Source organism: Polyodon spathula, chromosome 2 (genome assembly GCF_017654505.1).
Source record: "Polyodon spathula isolate WHYD16114869_AA chromosome 2, ASM1765450v1, whole genome shotgun sequence".
NCBI lineage: Eukaryota > Metazoa > Chordata > Actinopteri > Acipenseriformes > Polyodontidae > Polyodon > Polyodon spathula.
The window spans coordinates 47589749-47607084 of record NC_054535.1 but is presented as its reverse complement, the minus strand read 5'-3'; the positions used below and the strand labels follow the sequence as shown (position 1 = coordinate 47607084).

The 17336-nt window shown below is 40.2% G+C and overlaps 1 protein-coding gene across 2 annotated transcripts in view; it reads left to right on the top strand.

Moving 5' to 3' along the window:
* The window catches only part of vegfc (vascular endothelial growth factor c), a 72096-nt gene extending 68722 nt beyond the window's left edge, over positions 1 to 3374 (top strand). For both annotated transcript variants that reach the window (XM_041223665.1, XM_041223673.1), the window contains exon 7: positions 2888 to 3374. In XM_041223665.1, the coding sequence (XP_041079599.1) occupies positions 2888 to 3005 (118 nt within the window). In that variant the 3' untranslated portion in view covers positions 3006 to 3374. The remainder of the gene's footprint in view (positions 1 to 2887) is intronic.
* Positions 3375 to 17336: the final 13962 nt, after the last annotated feature.

The following is a 17336-nucleotide window of genomic DNA, read 5'->3' as shown; positions in this document are numbered from 1 at the left end:
TTTTCTTTTATAATAAAGCATGCCAGGCACTTACTATACAAATCAGTCCTAGATGGTACGAGTAGTAGATTTTGCAGGGTGCATTGTATGTTCCAAGGGTAGTTAGTATTGCTGTTGTGGCACAGCCATGGCTCTGCTTGTGTTGTGGCTGGTGGCCATCTTGACTCAAACATAGAGGAACAGCCTAGTGCCAAGATGGCCACCTTTGCACAGCCACATGGCTTGTTTGGTTGTTTTACTAATTGTTTAATTTATTGCTTTATTTGTTAATTACAAAAGTGTGGAGTGGGGCCAGGTGGTGAGTTAATGATTGATGATCAATTATCCCTGGCCACACCCTATAAAAGGACAAGGGGAACTTTTGGGTGAGAATGTTTCAGTGAAGACGTATGCTTAGCTTGAAGAGAGAGGGTGTGCTGATGAAGAGAAAACAAAAGAAAAGCGAGTGGTATTTTGTGGGGTTTTATGTTGGGTAAAGGAGATTAGCTCCCATTATTTAGTTAAGCAATTGTTATTTTGTTCCAGTGTTTTGTTCATTTGTTTGTATATAATAAGTGTACAAGAAGTGCTTGAAACCGCAATATCTTAGTCTGGGTTCAATTGCGCAGACCAACCTTGACCTGGGGCTTTACCATACTATCTAAAGGTTTTTGTTCATAGACAACACTTAATTTATTGTGAGCTCATGTTTGTCATTCATATAATATGGAAACAAAATCCAAATCAATTTTAATGGTGTTTTACACAATTCACACTTCTTTAATGATCCACAATTAACATGTGTTGAAATATACCTGTTTAACTCACAGTAAGAGAACCAAAATCCACTTGTGTTCATTTTGTGTAAAACAAAAGGTTTTCATTACATTTAATTATGCAGTTACACATGAATTTAACTCTGTTCAAAATACCTTTAGTGTTTATGCAAGCCTGAAAAGTAGAAAATTGAATTTTCAGAGCATTGCTGACTTGTGCTTGCCAAACCATGCGTTCAAGCAAACCGGTGCCAAACATGTATAGTGCTATCCTTGTGGAGCAGTTAGTTGAACTACAATATCAAAACATCTGTATTTGTTTAAGGCCTGTGGTGATGTTTTTGCTTTTACTGCCTTGATACAGTTTAAAAAAGAAACAGACATCCAATGCACAACACTGTATGTGTACATCTATCAATTTCAGTTCTCAACCAAGTTATAACCGGAATTTATTTTATGTTGCAGATTAGTATTTTGGCTCTCCATTCACTGCCAGAACCTTCAATATGTTATGAGGTTTGACGGAAGTCAGATAGAATGCCAAAACAGTATATTAATCCTTAACCACACTCCTGTTTACAGTTCTCTCAATATAGGGCTAAGAAAATTACTTGTAAAATAATGGACATAAGAATTTTGCTTTATTGAATGTATTTTAAATCATGTAAACTGAAATATTTTTTCAGTCCTATATTTTTTCACATGAATGGCAGAGGATAAAACTGTAAGCAATAAAAAAACTGCTGTACATTGTAAAAGCCAGTCATCTGTTTAAGCACAAATGTTTAGGTAATTCGTATTTCATTGTATTAATTAGTTTACCTAAGACAACAGTTATAACTGCTCTTGCAAACAAGTTGGCTCTTTTGTATATTTTGTGTACTGTTTGTACTGTTGCTATTTCATTTTAATATGACAGGTTTATACCCTGTAAATTATAAGATTAGATGTGTAAGTTGAGGAGGGTCGCTCTTTTGTTGTAACTAAATTGCTGTAATAATGTAATGTATCCTGGCAAATAACCAACAATTAGTCTTGGTTTGTGACTTTATTGCCCAAGTCTTTGTTTGTGACTATTGCCCAAATAAGCCATTTTGCCACAGTAAGAGGGTGTGGTTTTACATTTACGTTGTGGAAATATTAATTCATGAATGATTAGATAATATTTGTGATCAAGTTAACATTGCTCCTAGATCATATTTGGCATCTTCCTGCTTATTGAATGCAGATAAATATAATTAATTTAGCCGGGTGAGGGCTAGGTCTCCTTTTATTATAAGGCACAAGGGATTTCCCAACAGAAATACCATGCTTTTTATTCATGTTAAACTCCATATAATAGTTTGTAGCTGGATAAGATTTATGTGACATCTTGCAATCACTCCTCTACTCAAAATATATATCTGTGGTAATGCCTATGCTTTGATAAACTTACATGGAGAAGCATTTTATAATATATTGGATGCATGTATTGTATATGTGTACAAGGGCTGGCAAAACCAGCTGGTGTAGAGCATAGTTTAAGGAGTAATGCACTGCAAAACACTGTCAATAGGGTGGTTTGATTTGTCTGAATGAGTACATGCCCATTACTCAGTGATTTACTGCAATGCTTCTCAAATGTTACTAGGTGTAAATCTGCAGCAAAGTCTGGTCCATAGCTTAACACCTATAGCGATTTTTAAAATATTACTATCGTAAAACTACCAATTAAAATAACACTACTGGAGGCAAAAGCAGCACTGTGATGATCTCAACCTCATTTGCATCTTCTCAGGACTCTTACCAGTTAAGTTGTATGTGCTGACTTACTGTAAATAAATGTATAAAACACTTCTAGTATCACAGGATAACAACTGCCTTCCCTTGTCACCAAGGAAAACAACCACTGAGCTAAGTGTTCTTTTACATCTACTATAGGGCATATTTGTATGCTTTTAGGGGTTTTTACTTAAATGTCTTATTTTGTTGCCACTGTCTTTTTGTTTACTGTAAGAAGTATTGTACCTTTCCAGGTTATTATGTTACAAAGTTATGCCCTTAAGATGTTGTATAAACAAGGACAAATACTGGTTTAAGAGCAGTCTTAATTCTATATAATATATATTCATATATTTATTTTTTTGCCGCAGTTGCTACAGCCCACCTTGTGAAGGTCGAAGAAAGCGCTGCGAGGCAAGATTTTACTTCAGTGAGGAGGTTTGCCGCTGTGTACCAACGTACTGGAGAAGACCAGCATACACAGATTAAATATATCTGAATAATACATACACCAACAACAGTTACGTGCAAAGTGACATGTTAAAATGTGCACTGCTTGGATATATCTGTGCACCAAAGACCCCCCAAGGACTATGAGGACACAGGCACATTGTGCATTTCCATTAACTTTGGCCTTTATGTAGAGAACTTACAAAGGACTCGTAGTTCTCAGTGACCAAATGGCCTAGGTTTTCCTTTTTTATGATTTTTTTTTTTTCAGATAATGAATAATTTATTGCCACTAAAGTCTGCTACAATTTTGTTAACAATTGCAATCGTAAAAAAGAAAAAAAAACTGATCAATATTTTTGTATCATGTGAAGTATCTTTTTGGAATAAATATAACATTGCATTGTACACTGTTTAGCTGTGTGTCAGTCAAAGCAGTCCTAGAAATACAAATGAAGACAAAAGTACAATCCTCTTGGCAGGGGAAACAAAACGTTGTGATGAATCTCTTCTATTGCTTTGTCAAAGAATGTATCAAACAGTTGTAATAAACCTGTGCCAGGTTTTATATACAGTACTTCAAGATCAGGCTTGTTACTGCAGATTTTTTCATTACATACAGAAATGGTGAGAGGGGCTTACCGTTGTCAGAAATATCCTTATTTTCTTCAGGGTTAGGGCAGGTGGGCAATCCTTGAGTGACTCAAATAACAAAATTTGGCATTTTGCCATTCAGCTATTCAGCAGCAAGAGAACTACCCTTGAAACAGTTCGATCATTACCATAACAAACACTTGTTTCATACAAGATGTTTGGTAAATTGTTTTATTGGCTAGGTACAAAACATAGTTTATTAGCTTCATGATAAACTTAATAGCTAGTTGCATCGTATCCTGATTCTTTTTTTGTTGTTATTTTCATATGTGTATGTGTTGTAATGCGGGTTTAAAATCAGGTGTTAGCTTTACCGTAGTCCCTGCTCTCTTGAACTTGTTGTTTTTAATGGGTTTTCAAACCTTAGTTGCAACAGTAAAGATTTACCCATTTGCTTGTGCTTTTAAAGCGTGCTACTTTATAGCGAAACTACCTAACAACCCAAAATACAAGGTCTGCTGTTTGCTAAACACAATGAGATTATGAACAGGGTCACACACAGGAAGGTCTTGTCCCTCATATCTATCAAAATCAAATATGTGAGTAGTTATAAATAATTATTATTCATGTTGGTCAAAAAACAAGAAATATGTATCAAATAACAATAACCAAAAGGAGAACTGAACTCATGCTACACATAAATGTTTCTCTCATAAATGTTTTCCAGGAATATCTACAACCCAGCGCACATCAACTAAAAGTAAGGTGTTTTGCTGTAATCGCTACAGCCTGTTCCTGTTCAGTAGCATTTTAAGGTGCAGTTACTTAAATCTGGCTTCAATTACACAGCCAATGCAGTTTTACATGACTGCACACTGTTCTGTTTTGTTTTAACTGACATTTATCAGTTGCTCTTTAACACGGTATGGACACAAGAATGCCAGCTTTCTTTGAGTTAGGTGGTAGACTATTCTAACAGTGATTTAAATTCAGCTTCCAGGAAGAGGTAGAATAATGTATTATCCCTATAATGTATGTTGTACGGTACTCTCAGGGGGCTAGACCTCAGGGTTACTATATATGAAATAACAGCTGTTGGAAAAGACCATTACACTTAAAGTGTTGTCTTGGGAGCTACTTCAGACTTGGACATTCTTTGAATTAAAGCTTGACAGGAATTTATAGACGACTATTAAAATGCAATGTAGGATGTTTTTGAAGACACTAAGTTCAAAGCATACTTGAGAGAAAACACATTTTATGAAAGTTGTGTATATTTTTAAACATGAAATGAAATCTTCATGTTTAGCTATTTAAAAAAAAAAAAAAAAAAAATTTAAGTACTTCTGATATTTCAGAGAAGTATTACATCTGTGTGGTCCAATCAACAGCTATTACTTTAATCACTCAGATTATAGTACTTGTATTACCTGAGCCATTTCAAAGGTCTGGGGAGTGGAGCTAAGATCCACAGGATGGCTCATCCCTCTACTGCATGGAGAGACTTAGCTGTCGGTTGGCTGCTCAGCAAATCAATTAACGGTAATCTGTAGTGGAAGATGCTATGCAACTGTTGAGGCACCATAGTTTGCAAAAGTTTAGACAAGGTGAGTAATAACAAATAACTGGATTAAGCAAAATATATAATGTAATAGTAATTGTCTAGGCTACTATTAAGTAATGGTTCTTTACAGTAAGTGTCTAATGTAGTTACTACGACGATTACTTATAATATGCAAATTCTGCAACAGAGCCTCATAGAAAACCAATCATAAGGGATAGCCAAAAGGATTAGTTATACTGTGACAACATCATAGGAGGCAGCAAACACATATTTATGGAAGATAGATCCTGTATGACTAAGCTTCTTTCAAGATGGATAGAAACAAGACTGTATGACATGATATACAGTATCTGGTCTGTAAAAAGGCTTTGATAGAGTGCCGCATAAAAGACCTTAAGCTCAAACCAGTGGGAATCGAAGATAGTTGATGTACATTATGTAATGGGTAAAAAGACAGGAAGCAAATAATACTGTAAAGGGTTTAAATTGTAGTTGGGATTATGTACTCAGTGGGGTGCTGGGACTACATCAAGAATGATAAAGACTGCATAAAGATTTATAAACATTTTTTTTTAATAATAATAGTGTGACTGGGGACACACCTCACCAAGAAATCTTAACTCATTGAAAAATAAAGAGTAAGACAGCTGTAAGATATGAAACACTGTAACAAACTCACCAATGAAAATCCATTTTTGGAGGGCTTTTCTGAGCTCAAACCTAGGACTAAAATTAATTACCACCTATGCCTACCTCCAATAGAATTGTTATTTCAACTAGTTCCCACTATTTGTAATACCGATAAAGTAAAGTAAACCAGTCACAATATAGTGCCTGGTTTACTTTACAGTCTGCACTCAGCTGTCAGGCACAACTAAAAAAAAAACTTTCATATATGCTCTACAATGTGCTAAAAATATAAAACCCTGAAATAGCACCGTTTTCATTGGTTATTAAATGTTGAGCTTTAATTCAAGTGTTTCCAACAGTTTTGATACATGTTGTGGAAAAATAGAAACATAAGAACCATCAACCACATATTAACACATTGTCAATTAATGTAACTGCATTATGTATATTGTTATTTTATCATATACAGTTCTCTTTAAAGAGTAAGTAGCGGGGCTCCAAAAAATATAACATTACATGTCCCCATGTGTTGCTACAACTGTAATTTTTATTTGCATTGTTAACATCCTGAAACATAACTTTAAAGTCTGTCTCAATGCTCTTTTCAAAATGTCTGCTCTAGTGCGCTGATAGTGTAAGGATTATTGTCAAACAGGTAACACAGCAATAACAATCCATAATGTGGTATGTAACAGAAAAACCAAAAACACTTAGTTTTTTTGTATTTTTTATCGCTCTTCCTGCAGTGATTTAGAGGACAGATTTAAAACCCCAGTGCACTAGAGCAGACATTTTGAAATGAACTTTGAAACAGACTTTAAAGTTATATGTGTAAAAATGTCAGGATATTAACAATGAAAATTAAAATTACAGGTACATTATTTTAACAGTCGTAGCAACAAGTGGTGACATATATCGCTTTCTTTTTTTTTTTTTTTGCAACTCCGCTACTTATTCTTTAAGCTTTTAGAGAAATTCAAAACAAACTGCATTCTGGTGCAATAGATTTAATTAATATTTACAGGAAGTATGTTTTTTATTTCAACAGTCAAATACGTAGCCCTGACAAGCTTTTACAATGTTTTGAGAATGCTGGCTCTTGCTTTTCTGAATTTGAGTTAGGTAGAGTGCTAGTGGCACAAGTAATTAACATTATTTAAAGATACAGTATCACCAGTAGTAATTTCATAGTATTTCACTTTATAACCACAAGCATTACCCTTACACTTAATCCATGTTAATGTTGCATTGAAAACCAAACATGTTTTTCTTAAGCATTACACTAATAAAACTTCAACAGATGGTGAGTGAATTCAAAATATAAATATACTGAGAGGGAAATCTTATTCAAACTTGTCCTTGTAACTTTTTACAGCAAACTCTATTTTTGCTTTAGCCTGTTTAAAAACTCTGGCATCCAACAACAACACAATGGCAGCACTGAGGTACCTTAAATAATTAGTGGTTGATGGAGCAGGAGCCAGGCTACCTAGTGACATCATCTGACATCTCAGAGAGTCACACACAGTTAGGCCCAAGCCCTCGGCAGGATGAGGTCCGCGTCATGGTGAGGCACCCTCCAAGGCTGGACGCACGACACCCTCATGGACATGGTCAGTAAAGATAGAATACATATAGAAAAGGGGTCCCTATCTCTTGGGGGGACCCAGCACATAAATAGCAGCTCGAACACCTGAAAGGAAAGAAGAAATGGGGGATCTCTGGCTCAGAGAGCTGGCCACGATGAGGTGAATTATAGATTTCCAAAGCTGGGACAGAGACGCACCTCCAGAGAACCTGAAATGAGAAGACAGCCTTGTGTTATGAAGGAAGAGCTTCTACAGTGAGGTTTAGCAAGAAAAAGCTTAGCCCCTCTGATAGCGAGGGTAATGATAGATCATTTGATGCTAAAAGGTTGGGTTTGACCAGGGGTCCCCTCTGACTTGGGAAGAACCCTCCTGCTGAGGTAAAGGAATCAGAGCTTAACCAAGGGGTGGAGAAAGTGAGATCATTAACCCCCCAAAGAATGGACCCTTTCTACCCGCAAAAGAATCCTATAGAGTGCCTATTGGAAATCTACACCCCCTTTCAAAATGTTCACCTTTTGTTGCCTTATAGCCTGGAATTTTAAAAAAATGCATTAAAATACATATTTTTTTCATTTATCTACACATCCTACCCCACAACTTCCAAGTGAAAAAAAATATTCTAGAAATTTGTAAAAATAATAAAAAGTGTCCACCCCCCTTGTAATAGCAATCCTAAATAAGCTCAGGTGTAACCAAACACCTTCAAAATCACACACCAAGTTAAGTGGCCTCCACCTGTGTTAAATTGTAGTGATTCACGTGATTTTAGGATAAATTAAGCAGTTCCTGTAGGATCCCTCTGCTGGGTAGTGCATGTCAAAGCAAAAACTCAACCATGAGCACCAAGGCGCTTTAAAAAGAACCCTGGGACAAAATTGTAGAAAAGCACAGATCAGGGGGTGGGTATAAAAAAATATCAAAGGCCTTGAATATTGTCAATATATAACAATCGTGACAACAATATCCCAAGCACTCCCAAAATCTGGCATGTATGCTAGGGTGGCAAGAAGGAAGCCATTACTCAAGAAAGCCCACCTTGAATGCCATTTTGAAGTATGCAAAAAAATACTCAGTAGATTCTGTAGCCATCTGGCAAAAAGTTTTGTGGTCTGACAAAACTAAAATAGAACTTTTTGGCATAAATACAAAGCGTTATGTTTGGTGCAAACCTAAAACAATGCATTACCCAGAGAACACCATCCCTACTGTGAAGCATGTTATGGGGATGTTTTTCATTGGCAGGGACTGGGGCACTTGTCAGGATAGAAGGGAAAATGAATGGAGCAAACTACAAAGAAGTCCTTGAGGAAAACCTGCTGCCCTCTGCAAGAAAGCTATCAAAAAATATCAAAGGCCTTGAATATCCCTTGGAGCACGGTCAAGACGATTATTAAGAAGTGGAAGGTGTATGTCACCACCAAGACCCTGCCTAGATCAGGCCGTCCCTCCAAACTGGATGACCAAACAAGAAGGAGACTGATCAGAGAGGCTATCAAGAGGCCAATAGCAACTTTGCAAGAGCTACAGGCTTTTATAGTCAAGACTGGTCAAAGTGTGCATGTGACAACAATATCCCAAGCACTCCACAAATCTGGCCTGTATGGTAGGGTGGCAAGAACGAAGCCATTACTCAAGAAAGCCCACCTTGAGTCCCATTTAAAGTTTGCAACAAAACACTCAGGAGATTCTGTAGTCATGTAGCAAAACGTTTTGTGGTCTGACGAAACTAAAATAGAACTTTTTGGCCTAAATGTAAAGTGTTATATTTGGTGCAAACCCAACACAGCACATTACCCAAAGAGCACCATCCCTACTGTGAAGCATGGTGGTCACAGCGTCATGTTATGGGGATGTTTCTCATCGGCAGAGACTGGGGCACTTGTCAGGAAGGAAAATGAATGGAGCAAAGTACAGAAAAGTCCTTTAGGAAAACCTGTGCCCTCTACAAGAAAGCTGAAACTAGGATGGAAGTTCACCTTTCAGCATGACAACGACCCAAAGCACACATCCAAAGCTACACTGGAGTGGCTAACGAACAAAAAAGTAAATGTCCTTGAGTGGCCCAGTCAGAGCCTCAACCTAAATCCAACTAAAAATGTGTGGCATGATTTGAAGATTGCTGTCCATAAACACTCCCCAAGGAACAAACAGTTTTATAAAGAAGAATGGTCAAATATTGCCAAATTTATGTGTGCGTAGTTATAAGTTCGTAGAGACCTATCCCAACAAACTCACAGCTGTAATTGCTGCCAAAGGTGCTTCCACCAAGGATTAAGTCAGGGGGGTGAAGACTTATCCAATTGTGATCTTTCAGTTTTTTTTTCCACAGTAAAAACTTTTTTTCCCCTGAATGGTGTGGAGTATGGTATGTAGATAAGTGAAAAAAAAAGTTTAATGCATGAAACTTTGAGGCACTGACACAACAAAATGTGGAAAAAGTTCTAGGGGGTGTAGACTTTCTATAGGAACTGTATGTGCAGACAAACAAAAGAACCGGCAAAGAGAAGCAGCCTTGACAGAGGATTGAAATCAAATTGCCTATAATATCTATAGAGATAGGCAGACAAGAAGGAGAAGCAGTCAGAGGGCTCTTAGAGTTTCCCTGCAGGAGGAGATGGACAGCTGGTATTGATAGGAGAGTTGGCGAGGTAATGGGCATCAAACGAAATTGAGATTGTATTCCTGACAGACAGGATTTGATTGTAGGTGGTGCAAGATATAGAGTCCTTTGCGTGTACTATAAAAGCCATAATCTAGTCCTGGTTGAGGGGTCGGATTAATCCCATTTTGGGAGCAGAAAGTCAAATAGGTGGTCCAGCCGGTGGAATAAAATCTGGTAGAAGGAGCAAGTGCTGCAGCCATGTATGCTTGCACTGTACTGAGCAGTCCGCTAATAGTTCTTTTCAGTTGAAAATTGTGTGTTACTGCTGGAGTTGGCTGAACTGTAGGGACCAGACTGTGAAATCTGTTTCAATTATTATTATTCAGCTGTAGGGACCAGACTGTGAAATCTAATTCAATTATCCTGAGCCGAATCTGCAGGGATATTGAGTGACGATGGGCAGTGGTTGAGGCAATAGAACCATATGCTGTTGCAGATGCAAGGCTGTAGACTGGAGGCTCTATTGTAGGGACCGGGGTTGGTGTAAAACCAGAAGTGACTGTAGCTGTTGCAGCAGCTGCGTTTATGGCAGGAATGAAAGAGAACACTGAAACTGCAAAACCTTGCTTCTCTTGCTCAATGTTGGACACCCATTTATCCAAATTGCTAAGTTTGGTGTTAATTGAGGGGAAGGTATTGCATGAATGCTTTTATTTAATTGAAAATGCAATAATGTTTCTGTTGAGTTTTGTTGGCTGGAGCAGCTGCCTGATGGCGGGATGATGTGCTGGCAGCTGGAGTTGCATGAGACAGTTTGTCCTGGGCTGATGAACAGCTGAGCGTGGCTGGAGAGTTTTCTTAGGTGGAAATATAGGTTCAGCTGAGATGGATTCACAATAGAAAATTAAAAGGGATTCTCGATTGTACCCTGCTGTGCTTTTGCTGCAGTTTTTGAAGATGGTCTTTGTGAGCTTGTTGTCCTTAAAGTGCAGACAATTAACTCCTTGTATGGTGGGTAGTGGAATGGTAATGGTGCTTGGGAGGCACTTGTTCGCCTGATAGAGGGAAGAGTGGTGAGGTGATCAGCTCTTGGATTGACCCTGTCGGAGAATGCTCTGAAACGGATATGAAGTTACCCTCGAAGCCCTCCAAATCCAAGGAAGAGTTGTGCGTAAGTATTCCATACTTTATTTGTTCTAAATTCTTTACACAGAAAGAAATTGCTGGCTGTCTTGCCATCCGCTTAGGTTCACAACCAAATGAAAAAACACAAGAGACTGCCTAGGGTAGACTAATAGTTTAAATAGGAGGCAGATTTGATTGATGACAGGAGATGAAAATTTAGGGTAGATCCTAGCTGTTGCCCCCCGAACCACACAAATAGGTTAACATATAATGTTATTCAGGTAAACAGATACATGTTCTGCGCTTGGGGAATGTGCAGACTATCCATGCATTGGAAAACAATAAAGGTTATCTGTCAGAGTAAAGGGAAAGGGTTTGTTTTTCCACATAACTGGAAAGTGCGTGGTAATGGGAAATCTTTCTCCAGCATGGAAAGTGTAGTTCATTCTTATAACAAGAAACCATTTTCTAGCATAATGAAAGTTTTACTTACCCATTTAATGCTATCTAAATTCATTTCAATCTACCACAGCTGTGAACACTACAGAATATTAATTACTTCAACCAGCTGATGTAGTTACATTGGCAAACACACATTCAAATTTACTTACTAATCTCTATTCTGTTCCCTTCCAACTGCAAACAGCAACATAATCCATATATTAAGCAGACCAGTCACTTGAATCAGCTGTTTAAAAGAAGCATCTACTTACTTGCGACTCAGATGATAAGATAATCTTTTATTGTTGTGAAAGGAAAGCCCCAAAGAGCAAATCTTGCAAGTTGTAGTCTTTTTTCATTCATTGTGAGCCAGTGGTTCCTAAACTTTTTTTGCTATTATTACAGTGTTGTTATTACAGTATATCTATGACTAGTCTTTAAGTAATGATAATGCAATTATGAATAGTAATTGTAATGTTTGTCCAGGTTATTTTTTTAATACTTTAAGATTGTATTAAAGATTTGTTTAATAAAATGTTACAACCTTGTTTGTTCGTTTTCTACATTCTGCACACAGCAAATTCCGTTAATTTAAACTAAAAGCTAAGCCCCTCTGTGATGAGTCAAAGGGGTTTCGGTCTGTGATTCAGCCTCCCGACAGTAGGTGGCATCAAACCAACTCGGGACTTCCCTTACCAAGATCTCGTGACCATGGCAAAAGTCATCTTTTGAGGGGCGGCACCTTGGTGAGGGGCGGAAGTACGAGTATGTAACTTCCAGCCACTGGAGTCAAGTGAAGGATAAGGACACGTGTCGGTTGGGGATTGGTGTTCCACTGACTACAGAGGCGGGACATTACATACTAAAGGGAACGTACTACTGTGTTCGGGGTTGGTCCGAAAGAAAAAGTAGGAGGAGTCACGGTGAAGGGAGATACTGATTTTGTGCAGCGGGTTTTTTTGAAATACTAACATTTCTTTTGTCTTTTTTTTGTTTATGGTCACCACGAAGACAAATTAAAGACGAGTCATCAGTTTGTTTTGGATTTCACCCCTGCACTCCTTCCCTCACACCATTTTGTTTTCGTTTGTTATTTAATCCTTTTTGTTGGTGTATAGAAAATAAAAATAAATTATTTTATTTCTGTACACATAAATTACTGTCTGGACATTCCATTTAATACACTCTCGCCTCACACGTGGTGTCAGAAGTGAAAATGGATCCAGCTACAGTTTTGACAATGTTTAGGGAGCAGGAGGAGAAGCGAGAGGAGAGAGAGACACGGCACCTGGAACAGCTCGCCCAGTTCTTGGGACAGCTGGTAGAAAAACTATCAATATCAACATCAGAGAGAGCGGTTGCCCGGATGTTTGCAGCTCAGCCTAATCTTCAGAAGATGACCTCGGAAGATGATCCCGAGGCTTTCTTGATTACGTTTGAGAGAGTGGCAGAGGCTGCAGAGTGGCCTAGGGAACACTGGGCCATGAAATTGGCACCCTGCCTGACAGGGGAAGCTCAGGCAGCGTATCGAGCCCTGACGGCCACGAATGCAGGGGACTATGTTAAAGTTAAAGAAGCCATTCTCTCACGCCTCGGGATCACGGAGGAAACATACCGGCGCCGTTTTCGGGAATACCAGCTGTCCAAGGGGATGCGGCCCCGGGTTGCGGGACAATATCTTTTAGATCAGTGCACCCGGTGGCTGCGGCCAGAAGAACATACACCCCAAGAACTGGTGCAGAAAATAGTTATAGAACAGTTTGCGTCTATACTACCGCCAGGGAATCGAGAGTGGATTAAGAGGAATAGACCTACCACTCTCGAGGATGCCCTCCTCCTGGCGGAGGCCTACGAAGACGCAAACGAAGGTGCCGGGTCAGACCCCACTCCTGCCCCTAAACTAACTCGGACCAACCAACCAATGAAGCCCAGAGGGGGTAACCGGACCTTCAGACCATGGAGGTCAAGGTTAGCCCCATCCTGGGCGAGAGAGAATCCCCCTAACCTGCCGGTCGCGGACTCGCAGGACAGATTAACTCCGTTGATGCCTCCTAACCAAGTGTGCTACCAATGTAATGAGCCTGGACACATTGCCAGGAATTGTCCAGTAAGAAAGGTGGACCTGGCGACAAGATCCTGGTCAGCAGTAACAGGTAGGAACACTGGGGAATGTCGGGAGGGCCCTTATCAGTTAAGAGTACAGGTCGGGGGAAAGAGTACTTACGCATTTGCGGACTCTGGGTGTGCACAAACATTGATTCGGCAAGCTCTCTTGGATGGGGTAGCCTGGGAGCCACAGGGTAAAGTGGCTATCTCCTGTATTCATGGAGAAACTCGGGTTTATCCCACCACTAAAGTTAGACTTATTGTAGGTGATTATTCAGCTTGCGTTAAAGTGGCTGTAGCGCAATGTTTACCATACCCTGTTCTCCTGGGAAGAGACTGGCCGTTTTTTGATCGTATTTTAGGTCGGGAAATGGTCTTAGTTTCTACCAGGGGACAATTAAAGCAACAGGAGAAAACAATTGGCGAGATTTTTCCGTTGCAATCCGACCTGTTTAACCCTAAAATCCGCCCAAGAAAAACAAAAAGAGAGCGTCGGGTGGAAAAATATGAGGGAACTCTGAGACGACAAGGGGAGGGGTCTGACACAAAAGTAAACCAATCGTTGAAACGGCAAGGAAAGGGAGTAGGTATTCAGTGTAACCGGGGCTGCGAGGTTACTGAGGTGGAAGGTCATGTAATAAAAGACACTCCTCTCTGTGTACCTAACCATTGGGACCGAGATATTGACTTGGGATATGAACAACAAAATGATCCCACGTTACAGTATGCTTGGAAACGGGTTAGATATATCGAGGGGAAGGATATGCAGGAAGGACAACCGGTGGTATTTCCGCATTTTTCTGTATCTGGGCACTTATTATATAGAATAACCCGGGCTCCCGGGACGGGACAGCTCGTAAAACAGTTATTGGTTCCTAGGCCTTTTCAGTCAGAAATCATGAGATTGGCGCATGACATTCCATTTTCAGGTCATTTGGGAACTGAAAAGACTCAGGAACGAATTCTGGCCCGGTTTTTTTGGCCTGGGGTTTATGGTCTTGTGCGGAAGTATGTATCGGAGTGTCCTGAATGTCAATTAGCTGCCCCTAAGTCAGTTCGCCCCGCACCTCTGGTTCCACTTCCAATTATTGGGGTACCGTTTGAAAGGATTGGTGTAGATTTAGTAGGCCCTCTGGAGGGAACAGAGTCAGGATATCGGTATATTTTAGTAGTAGTGGACTACGCAACGAGATATCCAGAAGCTGTTCCCTTACGCTCTATGAATGCAATAGCTGTAGCGAATGAATTGGTAAAAATATTCTCTAGGGTGGGAATCCCGAAAGAAATTCTCACTGATCAGGGCACTAATTTTATGTCAGACTGTATTCAGCAACTATATAAATTATTGAAAATTCGTTCAATTAGAACCTCAGTTTTTCATCCACAAACGGATGGGCTTGTTGAACGATTTAATCAGACTTTGAAAAATATGTTGCGCCGCTTTGTAGATCAAGAAAAACGCAATTGGGCTAAACTGCTTCCCTACTTGCTCTTTGCAGTTCGCGAGGTACCACAATCCTCAACGGGGTTTTCCCCGTTTGAGCTCTTGTACGGTCGGCAGCCGCGGGGTATCTTGGATCTCATAAGAGAAGGCTGGGAAGAACAGTCAAAGGAGTCTAAAAATGTAGTAAAATACGTGTTGCAGTTACGCGATCGCTTAGAATTAGTCGGTCGATTGGCACATGACAATCTCAAAGCGGCACAGCAGAAGCAGCAACAAAGCTACAATAAAAATGCAAGAATTCGGAACTTTCGACCTGGAGACAAAGTGTTGTTATTGTTGCCCTCATCGGAATCTAAGTTGTTTGCTAAATGGCAGGGTCCTTTTCAGGTTATTCGAGCAATTGGTAAAGTCAATTATGAGATCCGACAGCCTGGGCGTCGGAAAGAAAGTCAAATTTATCATGTTAATCTCCTGAAACCGTGGAAAGAACGGGAAGTCCATTTTATATCTCCTGTACAGGAGGGAGAGGATTTTGGACCCTCAATTGAGTCAGAGTCAGCAATTGAGGTCCCGATGGGGGAACAATTAACTCCTGATCAGCGTGAAGAGGTAAGCAATCTAATTAAAATGTTCAGTGATGTGTTTTCTAACGTGCCTGGAAGAACGCATTTGATCGAACATGCTATTATCACTCCGCCAGGTCTAAGAGTTAGACAGAGACCGTATCGCATTCCAGAGAGTCGGAGAGATTCTGTTCGAAGGGAGGTGGAGTGTATGTTGAAACTTGGGGTAATTGAACCTTCCCGAAGTGAGTGGTGTAGCCCAATAGTACCAATAGACAAGCCAGATGGGTCACTACGATTATGTATCGATTTTAGGAGGGTGAATGCTATCTCCAAGTTTGATGCATATCCCATGCCTCGAGTAGATGAACTCTTAGACAAACTGGGGCAAGCTCGGTTTATTTCAACTCTGGATCTGACGAAAGGATATTGGCAAATTCCATTAACGAAAGCCTCTCGTGAGAAAACGGCATTTTCAACCCCAGAGGGTCTTTTTCAATTTTGTACTATGCCGTTCGGACTTCATGGAGCGCCTGCTACTTTTCAGAGACTAATGGACAGGGTTTTACAACCTCATCGAGAGTATGCAGCTGCGTATATCGATGATGTAGTCATTTATAGTTCTTCCTGGAGAGAACATTTGACTAGATTAGAAGCCGTCTTACAGTCTCTGAGGAGGGCGGGGCTCACAGCGAACATGGCAAAGTGCGCTATTGGAAAAGAAGAAACTAAATATTTAGGTTTCATAATGGGTAAGGGTAGAGTGAAACCGTTGGTTTCAAAAGTCCAGGCTTTGTTGGATTCACCGGTACCTACCACGAAAACCCAGGTGAGATCACTGTTAGGGTTGGCTGGTTATTACCGCCGCTTTATTCCACACTTTTCCACTATAGCCGCCCCTCTCACTGATCTCACTAAAAAGAACGCTCCAAATAAAATTAAGTGGAGTGCAGAGTGTCAGACAGCCTTTGAATCTATTAAAACTAATTTGAGTCAGGCCCCAGCATTAATAAGCCCGGATTTCAGCCGAGAGTTCGTCCTGCAGACAGATGCATCGCAGACTGGTCTGGGGGCGGTTCTGTCCCAGGAGAGAGATGGTATAGAACACCCGATACTATACATCAGTCGGAAGTTACTGCCCAGAGAACAGAGGTATTCGGTAGTGGAGAAAGAATGCCTGGCAGTGAAATGGGCAGTGGAATCTTTAAAATACTATCTTCTGGGACGACCCTTTGTACTCATCACAGATCACGCTTCTTTAAAGTGGTTAGACACGATGAAGGATTCAAACGCTAGGATTACGCGGTGGTACCTGGCGCTCCAACCCTTCGCCTTTCAAATAAGGTATCGTGCGGGTAAGTTACATCAAAATGCTGATTTTTTTTCCCGGGAGGGAGGTAAAAGGGAAGGGTTAGAGGTGTCCGAGTGTTCCTTCGGCTCCACTCTGAGGGGTGGGATATGTGATGAGTCAAAGGGGTTTCGGTCTGTGATTCAGCCTCCCGACAGTAGGTGGCATCAAACCAACTCGGGACTTCCCTTACCAAGATCTCGTGACCATGGCAAAAGTCATCTTTTGAGGGGCGGCACCTTGGTGAGGGGCGGAAGTACGAGTATGTAACTTCCAGCCACTGGAGTCAAGTGAAGGATAAGGACACGTGTCGGTTGGGGATTGGTGTTCCACTGACTACAGAGGCGGGACATTACATACTAAA